This window comes from Pleurodeles waltl, chromosome 11 (assembly GCF_031143425.1).
Source record: "Pleurodeles waltl isolate 20211129_DDA chromosome 11, aPleWal1.hap1.20221129, whole genome shotgun sequence".
Taxonomy (NCBI): domain Eukaryota; kingdom Metazoa; phylum Chordata; class Amphibia; order Caudata; family Salamandridae; genus Pleurodeles; species Pleurodeles waltl.
The window spans coordinates 919,063,797-919,082,569 of NC_090450.1; the positions used below are offsets into that span (position 1 = coordinate 919,063,797).

An 18,773-nucleotide genomic window follows, 5' to 3' on the forward strand; every position below is an offset into this window, starting at 1 on the left:
GTTCTCGTGTGTGTGTGTGTGTATATGGATATCTATCTACATATATATATTTATTTAATTGTGTGTTGATCGATTTAATTTAGTCTGTCCTTGGTAACATTGTCAGTGGAAGAAAAAGACCCACATTTCAACACACAGGAAAATGAAACAAAGAAAAAGGTTAATTTCGAGTGTAATAAATTGTGGTATTTTTTAATATCACAGATTTCCTCCCATTTTGATCAGTCACGTGACCAATTGTGCTTATTTTTACTTCTTGTTTTCTCATAAAAGTTTAGCTACCTATAGTTAAATGAAAGCGAAGCATTCAGGAGTTTATTTCATCTGAGGAGCATTTCAGTTTAGATGTTATACATTGAAGAATTTTTTTTCCTTAATTACACATTGTGCAGTTTAGTATTATCATCAAACCATTGTTTGAATCTTTCAATGGAATGGTGTCTACGGCAAGTTTAAATGAACTGTATCAGACTACATTGTCTTGGCTGGATCAGCACTGCTCCCTTCTAATTTTGCGTCCAAGTAAGTAATATTACATTTCATAACGTTTTGTTGTGTATGAATGTTTTTTGCATATTTGTGTGTTTTATTTAGTACATACAGAGCATATTGAATGGAATTGGCATGGGAGGATGGCGCTCGAGCAGGTGAAACAAGTGTCCCGTAATGAAAGACTGAAATTTACCCAATTCATTTATCTCCATCATGTATACCTTACACCCCACCGGCTACACAAGATGTTCCCAGGAGTGGCCGTGACATGTCCCTGATGTGGCCACTATGATGTGACCTTCCTTCACATGATGTGGGAGTCCCCCCATTGGGGATGTGTGCAGGACATAGAGCACATATCAGAGATACTGGAAATACCTTTATCGACGGACCCTCTGTTCTGTTTGCTCGGGACCACTACATGCTCGAAACGCACAAAATCTCCCCTGAAATTCGCTGATCTAGCAATGTGTCAACATCAGGGCAGTGCGTGCTTTACGGGCGCCTGGAATGCAAAAACCCAGCACTTCCAAGATAACGTAATTCATGCATTATGCTGATGTGCTGTTGTTTAACCTTTTGCATTGCAGAGTTTAATCCTGAAGACTTATATTCAAAGTGCTTATAAATACTGTTCATTTGCAATGTATTGCTGCAGGCTTTCAGAGTGTGTCAGGGTGTGGTCCCTTTCCAGGGCCTTCTAGAAGCTTCCTCTGCAGCATGATTGGGTGTGGTTTGTGGGCTGGGCCAAGACTGTATATAAGGGAGCCAGCCCAGCTCCACGTGCTCACTATTCAGAGGTCCTGGTGCAGAGCAGCAGCAACTTCCTGAGCTCCTGTTCCGGAGGCCTACTTTGATCTTCCAGGCCTTGCCCTTCACTGTGTTGGTGATCCTTGAGCAGGGCGGTAAGACAGAGGTCGGTGTGGGCCCCCGATCCCGTTCTCGAAGGCTTTCGAGTTCTTGGGCTTTATTTTCATGATAAAAGATTTTACCTTGTGCGTGTGAATGTACGCTTGGCGTTCTCTGGCATTTGCATGCTGATATTCAAATTGGCGAGACGCGCGATTCATTTCCTGTGTTTAACTCGTGGTATTCAGTGTTCGCTACCATTTCTTGGCATTCACATGGTTGCATTCGAATCGGCAAGACACGCGATTCATTTCTTGTGTTGAACTCATGATATTCATTGTACACTACCATTTCTTGGCATTCACATGGTGGCATTCGAATCGGCAAGACGCGCAATTCATTTCTTGTGCTTAACTCGTGATATTCATTGTGTGCTACCATTTCTTGGCATTCACATGGTAGCATTCGAATCGGCAAGATGCGCGATTCATTCCTTGTGTGTAACTCTTGATGCTCATTGTGCGCAACCATTTCTTGGCACTTACAAGGTGACATTCGAATCGGCAAGACGCGCAATTCATTTCCCGCAATTGAACTTGGTGTTTCAGATCGTTTGCAGCGTGCGCGATCAGCAATGTGCGCAATTCATGTTTCTGCATTTAAAAACTAAGGGGGTGATTCTGACCTCGGCGGTAAAATGCCCTTACCGCCGGTCAGAAGACCGCCATAACACCGCCGCGGCCGCGGTCAACCGCCACGGTCATTCTGACCCACAACGGCCAAACCTCCAAAAATCCGTCCTCCACTGCAGCCCGCCACATCGGCGGGCAGCGATAAACTGGAGATGACCAAACCTCCACCGTCACGCCAACAGAAATACGCCCATGCCATTACGACCCACGAATCCACACGGCGGTCATTCAAACGCGGTATTCCATTGGCGCTACACACCGCCGAGGTCAGAATACACACACATCACCAAAACACAGCCACATTGGACAATTTGAAAAACACACACCAGATACACACCACTCCCACACAATCAACCAACTATAAAACACACACCCACATCACCTACAAACCCCTGCGACCCCAATTACTGAGAGAAGGAGAGAGAGACACAGCAGACAATCCAAAGCAAGACACACTGAGGCACACTACACCATCACACACACCACATAGTAGCACAAAGCACCACTCACCAACACACTCCTCATCACATACACCACCCCACACCTCACCCACACCACCCCATGGCACCCCAAAGGCATCCACGATTTTCGGACCAAGAACTCCGGGTCATGGTGGAGGAAATCCTAAGAGTGGAACCCCAGCTCTTCGGCTCGCAGGTGCAGCACACCAGTATAGCCAGGAAGGCGGAGCTATGGCAGCGGATCGTGGACAGGGTCAACGCGGTGGGACAGCATCCCAGGAATAGGGAGGACATCCGCAAAAGATGGAACGACCTACGGGGGAAGGTCCGGTCGATGGTCTCCAGGCACAACATCGTGGTCCAGAAGACTGGCGGCGGACCCCCTCCCACCCCTCCCGAATTTACATCGTGGGAGCAAGAGGTCTTGACCATCCTGCATCCTCAGGGCCTCGTAGGAGTAGCCGGAGGAATGGACTCTGGTAAGTCCCATCTCAACTACTATATCCCCCCCACCCCACCAGCATGCCAACCCACACCCCCACCCTCACCCCCAACCCCCCAGCACACATCCTTCCTGACAATGTCTCACCAGCACAACCCACCCATCCCAACACCAACTCCTGCATGCCAACACAAACCATGGGCACCCATCACCTAAGCATGACCACTGCACTAACCCCTCCCCCCCACTAAATACCCTCACAACACCTCCCTCCAGGGAATGCCTGCACTGGGGGACAAGGGCACCCACAACACGCATGCTATTGCACACACAGAAACAATAACCAAACTCTCTTACCCCATGCAGGACCCGAACGACAACACACCAGCCAGGAGGGTCCAGAAGTGTCCATCCCACCACCGGAACAGGCCCACACTGAGGATAGCAGCTCTGTCGACAGTGAACCTGATGACCAGCCCGGACCATCGGGGACCTCTGGGCAGTCGGTTCCCCTCACCCAGACACAGGCCACACCAGACCCGACCCCCTCTGCCGACACCAGCACAGCTCCCACCCAGCGGGCCCATGCCTCTGTCTCTAGGACAGCTCAATCAGCGGTGTGTCTGCCACTACAGGGCACCCAGGCTAACCCGACACCCCAACAACAACAGGGACCTGGGGGCAGTGGGAGCGGGCACACCGGCCAGGGGACAGAGGCCGGGGGAAACCGGGCAGCTCGGAGGGCTGCTGTGCGACAGGGAGGGGAGGAGAGGCCCAGGGAACCCACTCTCCAAGAGGCCCTCACCACCCTCATGGGGGCCTACCACCACTCCCAAGAAACGATGGCGACGGTACTGGCCAGGTTCACTGAGATCCAGGCACAGCAGGAGGAACGCTACATGGGGTTCAGGGAGGAGCTGAGAATCATCGGGACCGCATTGGGGACCATCGTCCTGGCCCTCCACAGGATAGAGGACGCGTTGCGGGACCATGGTGCACCACACAGGGCCCCTGTCACTAGGCCGGACCAGGAACAGCCTACCACCTCCGCCGGCGCTAGTGGACAGGAGGTCCCAACACCTCGACAGCCCCCCAGAACCCCACCTCCTGCTGAAGAACAACCACCCCGTAAGAGGAGCCTGAGACCAAAGAAAAAGACAGAGTAGGATGTCAAGACCCCCGCCAGCAGGACATACCCCCTCAAGTCTTCCCACTGTCCCACATTGCCACCCTGTCCAACCATGAACTGCCTATGCTCCATCCTTCCACAGGCAAAAGAACAATGCACCTGTGAGACTGAGAACTGGACTCTGCCATGGATATTCCTCCACCCCCACCCATCACCCTTAGAATCACATGTACCGGTATCTAGCACTGTAAATAAATCACATTTTGCACACAAACCTGTTTTGAGTCATGCTGTATTATTAACAAAGGGATAACATATTACTGTTCAATTTCTGTTCTGTCAATTAGTCATGACAACATACCAATGTCAATACGCTGTATTTCATGGGCGAACCAAGCAGAAGTCAGGTACTGAGTCAGACAGCACTGAGAAGGGAAGGGAAAGGCATAAATTAATAAAAAACATCTGTGGGGAACTACAGAAAGTACAGATGCAGGAGGCTAGAAGCAATTGTGAAATGGCGTGGGTGATTCTTACCTGGGTGTTACTGGAAATACTGTTGTATCACTCTGTCCCTATTGTCTGTGTCGTCCTCAGAGTCTTCCTCCTCTTCACTCTCCACAGGCTCCACGGCTTCTACAACACCACCATCTGGACCATCCTCCTGCAGGAAAGGCACCTGGCGTCGCAAAGCCAGGTTGTGAAGCATACAGCACGCCACGATGATATGGCACACCTTCTTTGGTGAGTACATTAGGGATCCACCAGTCATATGCAGGCACCTAAACCTGGCCTTCAGGAGGCCAAAGGTTCGCTCAATCACCCTCCTTGTACGCCCATGGGCCTCATTGTAGCGTTCCTCTGCCCTTGTCCGGGGATTCCTTACTGGGGTCAGTAGCCACGGCAGGTTGGGGTAACCAGAGTCACCTATTAGCCACACACGTTGTCTCTGTAGCTGCTCCATCACATAGGGGATGCTGCTATTTCGCATCACATACGCGTCATGCACTGACCCTGGGAACTTGGCATTTACATGGGAGATGTACTGGTCAGCCAAACAGACCACCTGGACATTCATCGAATGATAATTCTTTCTGTTTCGGTACACCTGCTCATCGTCTTTTGGGGGTACCAAAGCCACATGGGTCCCATCAATGGCACCAATGATGTTGGGGATATGTCCAAGGGCATAGAAATCACCCTTCACTGTGGGCAAGTCACCCTCCTCGGGGAAAATGATGTAGCTCCGCATGAGTTTCATCAGGGCAGACAACACTCTGCTCAAAATCTTTGAAAACATAGGCTGAGACATTCCAGATGACATGGCCACTGTGGTCTGGAATGACCCACTGGCCAAAAAATGGAGGACTGACAAAACCTGCACCAGAGGGGGAATCCCTGTGGGTTGGCGGATGGGGGACATCAGGGCTGGCTCCAGCTGGGCACACAGTTCATGGATAGTGGCACGGTCAAGTCGGTATCGAAGGATTATATGGCGTTCTTCCATTGTCGACAGGTCCACCAGCGGTCGGTACACGCGAGGATTCCTCCTTCTCATCCCAAGTCCCAGCGGACGGTGCCTAGGAAGGACAACATGGAGCACAGAGTCAGCCAAACCACAGGTACGTACAGACAGCTTGCACAGTTAAAGAATGGCAATGGGTTGAAAGGCGTGTATGTGTGACAATGCAAGGCCTAGGCCTGTGTGTCGCAGTCTAAATTAAGCCATGTGGGCCCTTGAAATGGCGGCTGCCTTACCTGTGAAGTGGGACAATGGGATGTGAGGTCACTGCGCTGGCGGGGCACACTGTGGCGGTAGGCGGTCGAAGACCGCGGCGCAAAGCCGCATTGGTTAACATTGAAGCCTATGGGTTTCAGGAGCCAATAACGAAGTGCGCCGGCGGTCGCGGTACGCACCGCCGCGGTACGCACCGCCGCGGACGTGACCGCCATTTTCTATCTGCTTAATCACTCGAGACCTGATCATCCACAGGAGAGGACCTATACTGCAAGTGCTGCTGTGACCTCGGTCTGGAAGATACAATGGCTGCTGTGACTGGGGAAAGGGCCCCTGCCTTCACGTCTGAAGAATTGGACAAGCTCGTGGATGGGGTCCTCCCCCAGTATGCGCTACTCTACGGTCCTCCAGACCAACAAGTGAGTACCCCGGGTGCTAATGGAATGGGCTATGCCTGTGTGGATTGGGGTGGATGTAAGTTGGTGGGGTGGGGGGCGAATGAGGAGTGCAACGCCCGACAGATGAGAGCATGTGCCATATGGCAAAGTGGGTGGGGGGGGGCCAATTACATCTAACATGCAGGCCATTGATGATTTCCTCCTTTCCACCCTGTACATGTCTAATAGGTCAGCGCCCATCAGAAGATCGAGATATGGCGTGCCATCGCCAAGGAAGTCCGGACCTTGGGGGTCCACAACAGACGGGGCACCCACTGCCGCAAGAGGTGGGAGGACATCCGCCGCGGAACAAGGAAGACCGCAGAAACACTGCTGGGGATGGCCTCCCAACCTAGGAGGGGTGCCAGTCGCACCATGACCCCCCTGATGTCCCGGATCCTGGCGGTGGCCTACCCTGAATTGGATGGGCGCTTTAAGACATCACAGCAGACACAAGGGGGTGAGTATCAGCACATTCTCCTATCTTTCTGCGCAGTGGAGGCGTCTGGGTGGGGGAGGAGGGCTGTGGGTGACATTAGGCCAGGGCGCTTTCTGTAGTGTAGTCCTCTCCCTTAGGCATGGCCCTGTGCCCCCGGCCCCCACCTCTGTAGGGTGACAAGTACAGCCATTGAAGGTCCAGCATCTCCCATGTGCGCGTTTGACGTCTCTTGGCCTGTTGTCTTAGTCAGTAGTACTGAGTAGTGTACCCCGAATGCGCGGCTTAGTGCATTAGGCACCTGTGTCTGTCCTCTCCGCCAACGGTGTTGACATTGCATGCACTCAACCTGGTCCTCTTTTTTCTCCCCCCACCCTTTCTCTTCATCTTCTTGTGCATGTGTGCATTAGCATCATCAGGCGGAGGAGATATGGCATCGGAGCACGAGGGAGCTGCAGGACACAAGGCCCCGGTGGGCCCAGGAACAGACACCGAGGGCACCAGTGATCCGGAGGGCGAGGGGAGCACCACGACGGGGACCGCTGGTGAGAGCAGCGAAAGCGACACGTCCTCGGATGGGAGCTCCCTAGGGGTGGCGGCAACATCCGTGCCCCCCGCCTCTACAGGTACAGCCGCCACCCAGCGCACCAGCCCCGCCCTCCCAGCAGCCCCTCAGTCTTCGCTCCGTGCCGGTTCGCCCAGGAAGGCGCGCGTCTCCTTCGCCCCAGGCACCTCAGCCCCTGCCCCTGTTGCCCCTGCTGCCCTCAGTGCGGAGCTCATTGACCTGGTAAGGACGCTCATTGTTGGGCAGACGACCCTTCTGAATGCCATCCAGGGTGTGCAAAGGGAGGTGCAACAGAGCAATGCGTACCTGGAGGGCATTCATTCGGGTCAGGCTGCCCATCAACGAGCGTTCACTGCTCTGGCCTCAGCACTGACGGCAGCCATTGTCCCTGTTTCCAGCCTCCCTCTTCTGACTGCCTCCAGCCTGTCTCTGTCTCCTGTTCCTCAGCCTATCCCATCCACACCATCAGACCAGCCTGCACACACCTCAACACCCAAGAGCAGCTCATCCAAACACAAGCACCACAGATCCCGCAAACACTCACCCGAGCAACACCCAGATGCAGACATGCCAACAGCCACTGCCACCCCTGTGTCCCCCTCCTCCTCGTCTCCCTCCTCCCTCCCTGTGACGTCTACACTCACACCTGCATGCACCCCAACATCAGCCAGTGCTTCCATCACCACCTCACCCTCCAGTACAGTCCACATTCGTGCAGTCACCACCCCCACTGCCATGTACACGTCCCCTGCGTCCTCTCCCACTGTGTCTGTCACCCCCTCTTCCAAGACACACAAACGCAGGCAGCCACCCACCCAACAGCCATCCACCTCACGACAGCCTACAGCACCAGCACCTTCACCCAATGACAGCACACCTGACTCTCCTACAACCACCTCCTCTACCTCCACTTCCATCTCCACTTCTCCTACCCTTTACCTTGGCCCTAAAAAACTTTTCCTGGCTAACCTTAACCTCTTTCCCCCCGATGACCTCCCCCATCCATCTTCAAAGAGTCCCAAGAGCACCGCAGCCACCACCAGCCCAGCTTCGGGTGTCACTGTTGTGCCTGGGTTCTGGAGCCCACCCTTTGCCAGCAGTGACACATCGATCAGCAGCAAGGACACGTCCAGCCCCCCCCCCCCGGCAAGAGGACCCGCAAAACCAAGGACCGCCGTGCGAGGACCGACAGGGCTGCCCCCAAGGAGCAATGTGCGGCCACTTCACCACCCACACCATCTGGGGGAGGCAAGGGCCCGAGAGCCCCATCAAAGGAGCGGAAGGGCAGCAGGAGCGCGGAGAAGGTGGACCCCACATGCCACATCCCAGCTGGGAAGGAGGACACTGAGGAGGCCAGGAGTCCGTCCCCGAAGGGTCCAGAAACGTCACGGTCCGAGGGCGACTGAACAGGGAGTCCAGGCCAGGTCTGGCTCCCTTGACCTGCTGGATGGGCACCGAGAGCCCCATCAAAGGAGCGGAAGGGCAGCAGGAGCGCGGAGAAGGTGGACCCCACATGCCACATCCCAGCTGGGAAGGAGGACACTGAGGAGGCCAGGAGTCCGTCCCCGAAGGGTCCAGAAACGTCACGGTCCGAGGGCGACTGAACAGGGAGTCCAGGCCAGGTCTGGCTCCCTTGACCTGCTGGATGGGCACCGCTGAACAGGGCCCGCGGTGCAGAAGAGCACCGCTGAACAGGGCCCCGCCGTGGAGATAGGCACCGCTGAACAGGGCCCGCGGTGCAGAAGAGCACCGCTGAACAGGGCCCGCGGTGCAGAAGAGTACCGCTGAACAGGGCCCCACCGTCTCAAGCACCGCTCCGCTGGGCCCTTCCTGTCAAGCACCGCTCCGCTGGGCCCCGCCGTCTCAAGCACCGCTCCGCTGGGCCCTTCCTCTCAAGCACCGCTCTGCTGGGCCCCGCCGTCTCAAGCACCGCTCCGCTGGGCCCTTCCTCTCAAGCACCGCTCCGCTGGGCCCTTCCTCTCAAGCACCGCTCCGCTGGGCCCTTCCTCTCAAGCACCGCTCCGCTGGGCCCCGCCGTCTCAAGCACCGCTCCGCTGGGCCCTTCCTCTCAAGCACCGCTCCGCTGGGCCCCGCCGTCTCAAGCACCGCTCCGCTGGGCCCTTCCTCTCAAGCACCGCTCCGCTGGGCCCTTCCTCTCAAGCACCGCTCCGCTGGGCCCCGCCGTCTCAAGCACCGCTCCGCTGGGCCCTTCCTCTCAAGCACCGCTCCGCTGGGCCCTTCCTCTCAAGCACCGCTCCGCTGGGCCCTTCCTGTCAAGCACCGCTCCGCTGGGCCCTTCCTCTCAAGCACCGCTCCGCTGGGCCCCGCCGTCTCAAGCACCGCTCCGCTGGGCCCTTCCTCTCAAGCACCGCTCCGCTGGGCCCTTCCTCTCAAGCACCGCTCCGCTGGGCCCTTCCTCTCAAGCACCGCTCCGCTGGGCCCCGCCGTCTCAAGCACCGCTGAACAGGGCACCGCCGTCTCAAGCACCGTTGATGGTTCATTGTGCCCACCATGCCTCCTCCTTGACCAGTGGAGACTGTCATCCACCTGATGGACTGTGGCTTTGCACTCCCCAGGATGGTCCAGTGGGCAATCCACCCACTGCAGAGACTTGAGAGACTGTGGCTTTGCACTCCCCAGGATGGCCCAGTGGGCAGCCCACCCACTGTAGAGACATTGAGAGACTGTGGCTTTGCACTCCCCAGGATGGCCCAGTGGGCAGCCCACCCACTGTAGAGACATTGAGAGACTGTGGCTTTGCACTCCCCAGGATGGTCCAGTGGGCAATCCACCCACTGCAGAGACTTGAGAGACTGTGGCTTTGCACTCCCCAGGATGGTCCCGTGGGCATGGTGGCTCCTCGTGGATCTGGCGTCGTGGACTCATGTGGCTGTGGTGCCCCCCCCTTCCCTTCCCCCTGAGGTGCCTGTAGTTTTTACATCTGATGCCCCTGCAGTGTTCTCTCCAAAGGACTCAGGTCTCCTGTGTGGGCTTTGCCCTTGTTTCTCAAGACTTTGGCCCACGGACATGCTGAATTCGTAGGATGTGCAGGACTTGGTACTTCAGTTATACACTGATGTGTATGTCATTTGTTTTGTTGTGGATATCTTTCATGGTTGTACGCTAATTTTCTGGAGCTTTTTGGTACATAAATATTTATTCCAAATATGATTATGTCCTAGCATTTTTCAGGGGTGTTTGGGTGGTGTCACTGTGACTTGGTGCTCTGCATTGGTGAGTACATGATTTGGGGGGGGGGGGTCGCATATGTGTGTGCCCGTAACCTTTCGTCCTCCCCCTCCCGTGTGTCGTAGGTGCAGTACTCACCGTTGTCGTCTGCGCCGGACTTCGTACTCGTGGTAGATGAGAAGGTAGACGAGAGCAGGTAGGATGTTTAATTCGGGTTCCATGCTGTCCTCCGTACTCGTGGAGTGTGTTTTGGTGAGCGTTTTCCCGTTCGTAGTCTGTTTCCGCCGTGTTTTTATCGGCGGTGCTCCCGCCCCGGAAAAGGTGGCGGATTGGTGAGTTATGATAGTGTGGGCGGTACATTGTCTGCCGCCTGCCTGTTGGCGGTGACCGCCGCGCTGTTTGTCTGTACCGCCGCGGCGGTCGGAGTGTTAAGTTGGCGGGCTGTGTTGGCGGTTCCCGCCAGGGTCAGAATTCCATTTTTTGGACCGCCAGCCTGTTGGCGGGTTGGCCGCCACTTTAACACCGACCGCCAGGGTTAGAATCACCCCCTAAGTGTTAGAATTCTAGATGTGCATGATAAGTCCCTTAATACAACTCCCATGGTGTTCCAGAAAAAGTTCAGATTATTTCTTTGTCCTCATGCAAAAAGACTATGGGGGTGATTCTGAGACTGGCGGAGGCCGCCCGCCAGTCTTCCCCCGACAAAATACCGCTCCGCGGTCGCAAGACCGCTGAGGGTATTTTGAGATTTGCCCTGGGCTGGCGGGCGGCCGCCAAAAGGCCGCCCGCCAGCCCAGGGCAAATCTACCTTCCCACGAGGACGCCGGCTCCGAATGGAGCTGGCGTAGTGGGAAGGTGCGACGGGTGCAGTTGCACCCGTCGCGTATTTCAGTGTCTGCTTTGCAGACACTGAAATACTTTGTGGGGCCCTCTTACGGGGGCCCCTGCAGTGCCCATGCCGTTGGCATGGGCACTGCAGGGGCCCCCAGGGGCCCCGCGGCACCCCCTACCGCCATCCTGTTCCAGATGGCGGTAGGGGGTGTCAGAATCCCCATGATTCTCCCGAGCAGCGGAAAGTCGGCGGGAGACCGCCGACTTTCAGTTTCTGACCGCGGCTGAACCGCCGCGGTCAGAATGCTCGACGGAGCACCGCCAGCCTGTTGGCGGTGCTCCCGTGGTCGGTGACCCTGGCGGTCACCGACCGCCAGGGTCAGAATGACCCCCTATGTTTGATTTTGAAAACATAATTCTAGAGGGTTCTTATGTTTCTAGTCAATGTGTAACATTTCATTAAGAGATTCATTGAGAAGTTGTATTAATCATTCTTAATTCCTTTCCAGGTAACCAGACGTCTTGAGGCCTAGTTATTTGGTCCTTGCTTAAGTTATCCATGGTTACAGTATGACAATGTTTAGAATCATAGTCTACTTAGGAATAATATGATATAATCTTGATATTGTGTGTTTTAACCTTTTGCTTCCTACAGGTCTCCTTCCCAGCTGTTCCCTACCTAATCCCCTTTTCCCCACTTGGACTCTTAGACTCTGTGACATTCTAATCAGAGTATTGGAGCTTTCTTGTGGTGGACATGTTGGGAACGTGCGCAGACCCCGAGGATCTGGTGACTCTGACATAATGGCACTCTTCAAGCACCTGATAGTCATGTCCTGGAAAGCAGGGCAGTCACTAGTGATTGACTGCTCACTCTGAGTCGGCTTCGTTAGGCAACCGCTGAGACTGATGCCAATACCCAAGATTGCACGGCACCTGGAGGCGGTAACACTGCCACTTTATTGGACACATAGGTGCTCAAACTACTGGACAAATGTGGCACCCCTACCTGATCCCTGCTTATTGTCAGAGTCCTTAGGGTGGCTGGTTGTTAACATTGGCTGGAGGGGGTGAGACAGAGATACACTGGTGCCGACCTGCTCCCAACCCCCTGCCCCCAACTACCTGGCCCCACCCCACTCCCTTTCAAGCACTTAGATGCCCTATCCACACCTGCGTAACACTGTGACTTAGCATGCCTGTCCTTAATTTCCCGGGTTGATCTGCACGTTTACTTTGTTTTTCGGCAACATGACACTGCACTGGCTTTGTGTGGTTGAGGTTCCTCTCCAGATGATGATATGGGGATCAGGCCGACCTGGCCTTTCCTTAACGACTCCACCCTCCTCCTCTATCCCCCCAGCCAAATTTTTTGTGAGAGCCTCTATTAGCGAGAGGGGACCTGGTCTGCACATGCCTAATGGAATCACCCCAGTAGCTATACACATTTGGTACTACACCACTGTGAATGATTGTTAATCAAAGACTTATGTGTAGATGTTACAATTGCTATGTACAGTTTTTACTTCTATTGCTGTACAAATCTGTAAATACCAATAAAGGAATATATGTTTTTGTTTTTTTAATGAATCGAATTGGCAAGCTCAGGTTATTATGACTTATTGGGCATTCTAAATCTTTGAATTAAAAGAAGCCAAATGTTAGAAATTGGAGGTTGAGGTGACATTGCTATATTATCTTAAGACAAGTAGAATAGCCTGCTTAAGATTAGCCAGATCCAAAAAAACACAAGTCCTAAAAGCAAAAAAAGGCACACTTAGCCGAATGCCTATCTTGTTCAATCTACCACAGAAAGACTCTTTATAGGCTTTGGGCCTGATTATGACTTTGGCGGAGGGGATTACTCTGTCACAAATGTGACGGATATCCCGTCCTCCATGTTACAAGTTCCATAGGATATAATGGAACTTGTAATACAGCGGGCGGGATATCCGTCACACTTTGGACGGAGTAATCCCCTCTGCCAAGGTCGTAATCAGGCCCTATGTCTTCATCCATGGTCATAAACACAAAATATTCCTACCCACGTGCCGGATCCCAAAATACTTTTTCAAAAAGCATATGTAATAACTACATCTTGAAAAATGCATTTTTAGATGCAGACCATATGTCTAAAGCTTCGAGCTATAAAGCCGAGGCCAAAGGCCAATTTGGAATAAACACAGATGGAAGTCCCATGCAACAAGAATCCAGTGAGTTCTCTCCTCTTACAGTTAAGCACATGACAGAAAATACTGAATCTATCATAGTGAGCTTGTCAGGATGAAATTCAGATGAAAATGAAGAGTGCATCTTTAAGATGACAGCTGCTTCTATGTACCATTGTGTCTTGTACTGTCAGTCAATCCTAGAAGAGTTAAAATCTGATGAGCTGGTGAAGCACTTGACTGCTTGAGAAGAGGTCATTTTTTTCGAATTAACAAGACCACCACCTGTGATGTAGATCTTCTTCTTAAAGTGTATCTAGTGTAAGATCCAGGTAATTGAACCTTTCAGCAGGAGTTAAAGTAGATTTTTGGAAAATTGTCACACAGGTCCCAACAGTTGAGGAGCGTAAAAAAATGAAATTTTGAAAGCCACCAGCTGTCCAAGCAAGGATATCACAAAATTCCTCCTAAAATAAGCGCCTTGTGCCATCAGGCACTTTAACAACATGCAAGGGATGAGTTGAGGCTAAAAGGAAGTACTCTGTACAAACGACTATCTCAGTGAGTCTGAGGAATTTCCTCTTTAACCTAGAAAAAAAAAGTACTCTAAAGTTCTTCTGGACATCCAGTTGTTCGACAATTGTGAGTCAATCTCAAGTTATGCTAACATTCAAAACATTTCCTTGTTGATCTAATTGTTTGTGAGTAGAGGTTGAAGTATTAATCTAAACTCTTTCTTGAGATCATGTTTTGGAATGAGGAAGTACCTTCTTTGTGCACGAGGAGCTGATTCAGTTGCCTTTTGTGGAGAAGGATCTTTGCCTCCACTCAAAGCAGTCATTTGGTATTTTGGTGCTGGTTTTGCTGACGCGGTCTGTGGAGAAACCTTGAAACATGAGTCATAACCAGTCTGACTTGACACATATTTATCACAGTTTTTTTTTTGCTTTGAATTTTAATGTAACCTAGAATAGCGGAGTCGGGTTGTGTTAGTGTGAGGTGTGCACTGAAGAATCTGGATAGAAATAAAATAAGCTTTACTTGACTTAAGAAGCGTTCCAGGCCCAGGGCTTCATTTAGGAATTGTGTGGTCTTGTGAAATATATTTGTTTTCTGAGTATCCCCAACCTGTGTTAGAGAAGTTTTGTGTATGCTTGTGAAGTTATAAAAGTTGGCGTGGCAAGAGAGCTACCCTTAAGCAACGCACTTTCTGTATCTTGTACTGGTAGTCCTTAGTTCAACTTCCTCCAAACTCACCCACCTAATACCCCACTTTCTGTCATTACCAATTCAGATATGCTACCACCTTGCAGTGCATTTGGGGAAGCGGGGGTCAACACGTGTGGATATCTGATAGAGACTTCTAGCTGCAGATTCCTTACCTTAGAATTCCCTGGCGTCCGGTTCGAATCCAGATTTTGTCTGCTGAGCAGTACCCTGCGCATGCCGTCGGGTGGCGTCGTTCGGATCCGCATGCGTCGTCTGGCTCAGCGTGCGTTGTCAGCATCCTTGGAGCCATCTGTAATGTCACGGTCTTCTATATTAGGCACCACCCCGGTGCACGTATGTCAGTTATTTTCCTTCCACGCTGGTTAAGCGCAGGTCCTGTAGAGCTACCCTTTTTTCGGCGTTTCGCCGAAGATTTTTTTTGATTGTCTGTGCGAATGACTTTGAGGAAGACTGGATTCAAACCATGTGGCGCATGTCATTGCGCCATGTCGGTCACTGATCTGCACCAAGTTTATCTCTGGTGCCTCGAAAAGGACCATGACGCAAAGTCGTTCTCCGACTGTCGGGCCATGGCTCCAAAGGCCTTAAGAGAGAGATCTCTCAAACTTCTAGCGGCCCAGCAGCCGTCTTCGGTCGGTGCGACTCCGAGGAGATCACGGTCCCGCTTTAGGAGGAGGTTGCGGCACTGCTCCAGGAGCCCCAAGTCATCTTCCTCACATTCTAGGTCCTCGAATTCAGGTAAGAGGCACAGAAAGAAGAAGTCCAAGCTGACTTTGACTTCGCCATGCCTGTCGGCCGACGAGACATACAGGGAATGTTGATGTTCTGAGCGGGCTCCGCGAAGCCGTCGCCAGGGTCGACTCCGCGTCCTCCCCCCCTTTCCGGGAACCGGAGCAACCCCCGCTCAAATTAAGGAATTTTATGAGGCTATGTGCCTTGTTTTTGAGCAGGCTGCACCTTCTGGTAAGTCTTCGGGCCCTGCAGGGCCAGCAGGGGCCACATTGGATTCAACATCTGCAGCTTTGGGTTCGCACAGTCGACCTCCTCCATCGCTGGGTCTGACTTCGATGCTCCCACCACCACTGGCGCCCACTGGTGCTGGTAGCCCCATCCTCATTCCGGATGATCCGGAGCCGGAACTACATTGTGCGACACCGATTCCGACTTCGACTGTGCCGATTAGACCTAGATCAGTGCCTGAGGCTTATTTAGAACAGCCAGGTACAGGTGAGGAGTGGGAGGGGTCTGAGGACCCTTTGGAATATGGATTGGAGCATGAGGACTGGCATGAGGATCTAGGGGAAGCCAGTGGACTGGATACTTCTCCAGATACTGGCATGCTTTCTCCTCCCGCTGTGGCTACAGAGGAGGGGGCATCTTATGCCATAGTGGTGCGTAGAGCAGCTGAGGTCTTGGACCTAGACTTGCCTACGGCGCCAGTCAGGACTAATCCTGATGGTGGTGCTTCAGCCAGGGGTTGCTACATCAGAGCCGATGTTACCCTTCAATTAAGCCCTCACAGATGTCCTTCTGGAAACGTGGTCCAAACCCTGCACAGGGGCTCCTTTGAATAGGGCAATCGGCCGCCGCCATAGACCAGCTCCAACTGACCCTAGTTTCCTCACCCAGCACCCCACCCCAGAGAGCTTGGTGGTCCAAGCCTTCACTTTCCTTCAGCTCCCCCGGTTAGGGAATCCAAGAGGCTGGATCAGCTTGGAAAGAAGTTGCTTTCTTCCTCCAGCCTGGCATTGATGTTCGTAAGCACCTCTTGCCTATTGAGCCATTTTTCCCATACTTTATGGCATACGGTGGCACAAGTGTTGCCCCAGGTCCCAGAGGGCGTACAGGACACTCTCACCCAAGCTGCCAAGGATGGGAGTGATGCAGCCAAGTTTACCATCAGATGTGGCTTGGACACGACCGACTCGCTGGGCAGGGCGATTTCTTCGACAGTGGCCATGCCTGGCTACGTACCACTAGCTTTTCGGGGGATGTCCAGTCAAACTTGATGGACATGTGTTTTGATGGCTCACGCCTTTTTGGTGAGAAGGCAGACTCTACGCTTGAAAGGTTCAAGGATTCTCGAGCTACGGCCAGATTCTTGGGACTCTAAGCGCCGGCTCATCAACAGTCTGTCGATCGCCCCTTTCAAGGCTTAGGGAGGGGGTTGGTACCACGCCAACCACAGGTTAGCCACCGTCCTCTGGCTTCACAGCATCCTGTGCAAGGACAAGATCATGGTACCTTCAGACCCAGAGGGTCTAGCCAGAGGTTGGCCACCACCCAGCCCCCTCTTCCGCAACGCCCAAGCCCTCCTACTATGGTTCTGCAAGACCATGTCCGCCCAGTTGGAGGGGGGGATTACATTTAATCTCCCTCCCTGGTGGTCCATAACATCCGACAAATGGGTCTTGCAGATAATACAGTCTTTCCCTCCCTCTATCCCTCCGGTAAAAGAACGGCTAATGGAGGATCATTTGATCTTACTCCGCAAGGAAGTTACTGCTCTCTTGGCCAAGGGGTCCTAATGTCAGAAGTAGGCAGTGGTTGTTATTCCAGCTACTTTGTGATTCCAAAAAAGAACAAGGGTCTTCGCCATAGCTTGGATTTAAGGGAAGTCAATCTCTTCCTCAAAAAGGAGAAATTCAAGAAGCTCACTATTGCTCAGGTCTTGTCTGCCCTAGACCCAGGAGACCGGATGGTAGCGCTGGACTTGCAGGATGCTTATCTTCACATCCCCATCCTGACCGCCCACAGGCGTTATTTGCTGTTCAAGGTGGGCGACAAGCACTTTGTTTACTGTGCTCCCCTTCGGTCTCACCAGTGCCTCTCGGGTGGTCACCAAAGTGACGGTGGTGGTGGCAGCTCATCTGCGCAGGTTAGGGATTTTAGTCTTCCCCTACCTGGACAACTGGCAGTTGAAGGCTCCGACGCCCCAGGCTCTCGTCACCCACCTTCAGACTACGGCGGACCTCCTGCATTCGCTGGGGCTCACTATAAACGTGCCAAAGTCACACCTGACTCCCTCTCAGAAGCTCCCTTTCATCTGAGCTGTTCTGGACCCAGTGCAGTTTCGTGCCTATCCTCCCGAAAAGCGAGTCCAGGATATTCAGGTTATGATACTGATGTTTCGGCCTCTATTCTGGATTTCGGTGAGACAGACTCTGAGGCTGTTGGGATTTATGGCTTCCTGCATCCTATTAGTCAAACATGCCAGATGGCATATGAGAGCTCTGCAGTGGTACCTGAAGTTCCAATGGGCACAGCATCACGGAAATCTTACCGACATGGTTCAGATCGCGGAGGGAACTGCGAAAGACCTGCAGTGGTGGTTAGTGAACTGCAATTGGGTCAGAGGCAGACTCCTCTCCCTTCCCCAACCAGATCTCATGTTAGTGACAGATGCATCGCTCCTCGGATGGGGCGGCCATCGGGGAGAGGCAGAGATCAGAGGTCTATGGTCTCCGGCGGAATCTGGACTCCATTTCAACTTGTTGGAGCTTCGGGCGATCTGGCTAGCATTAAAGGCATTTCTTCTTGTTGTGAAAAGAAAGATAGTGCAGGTGTTCACAGACAACACTACTGCAATGTGGTACTGCAACAAGTAAGGCGGTGTGGGGTCGTGGACCCTTTGTCAAGAGGCTCTATGTCTCTGGACATGGCTGCAACACCAGGGCATAACCCTGGTGGTTCAACACCTGGCCGGTTCTTTGAACGCCAGAGAAGACGAACTCAGCCGGTGATGCTAAGTGGATCACGAATGGTGTCTCCATTCGGAGGTGGCGCAAGGACTCTTTCAGCAGTGGGGAGAGCCTTAGTTAGATCTGTTCGCCTCCAAAGAGAACACACAATGTCAGCAGTATTGCGCGTTGGAGTTTTCCAAGGCGGCCATCGCTAGGTGACTCTTTTCGTCACAAGTGGAGTTCAGGCCTCCTGTACGCCTTTCTGCCCATACCACTTCTGCTCATGTTCGCAAGGCACTACTGCCTGGATAGCCAGGTGAGGAGAGATGGGCATTTTGCTTGCTCGGTCCTACAGGACTTTCTTGTATAAAGTATATGTCCGCAGGCCACCGCCAGGAGGTTATGGCTTGGGTATCTATTCTAAGGTAAGG

At 53.0% G+C, this 18,773-nt stretch overlaps 1 protein-coding gene across 2 annotated transcripts in view; it reads left to right on the forward strand.

Moving 5' to 3' along the window:
- MLXIP (MLX interacting protein) overlaps positions 1–18,773 on the forward strand; it is a 966,103-nt gene that overhangs the window by 932,162 nt on the left and 15,168 nt on the right. For both annotated transcript variants that reach the window (XM_069214925.1, XM_069214926.1), the window contains one exon: positions 393–522. In XM_069214925.1, the coding sequence (XP_069071026.1) occupies positions 393–522 (130 nt within the window). The remainder of the gene's footprint in view (positions 1–392; positions 523–18,773) is intronic.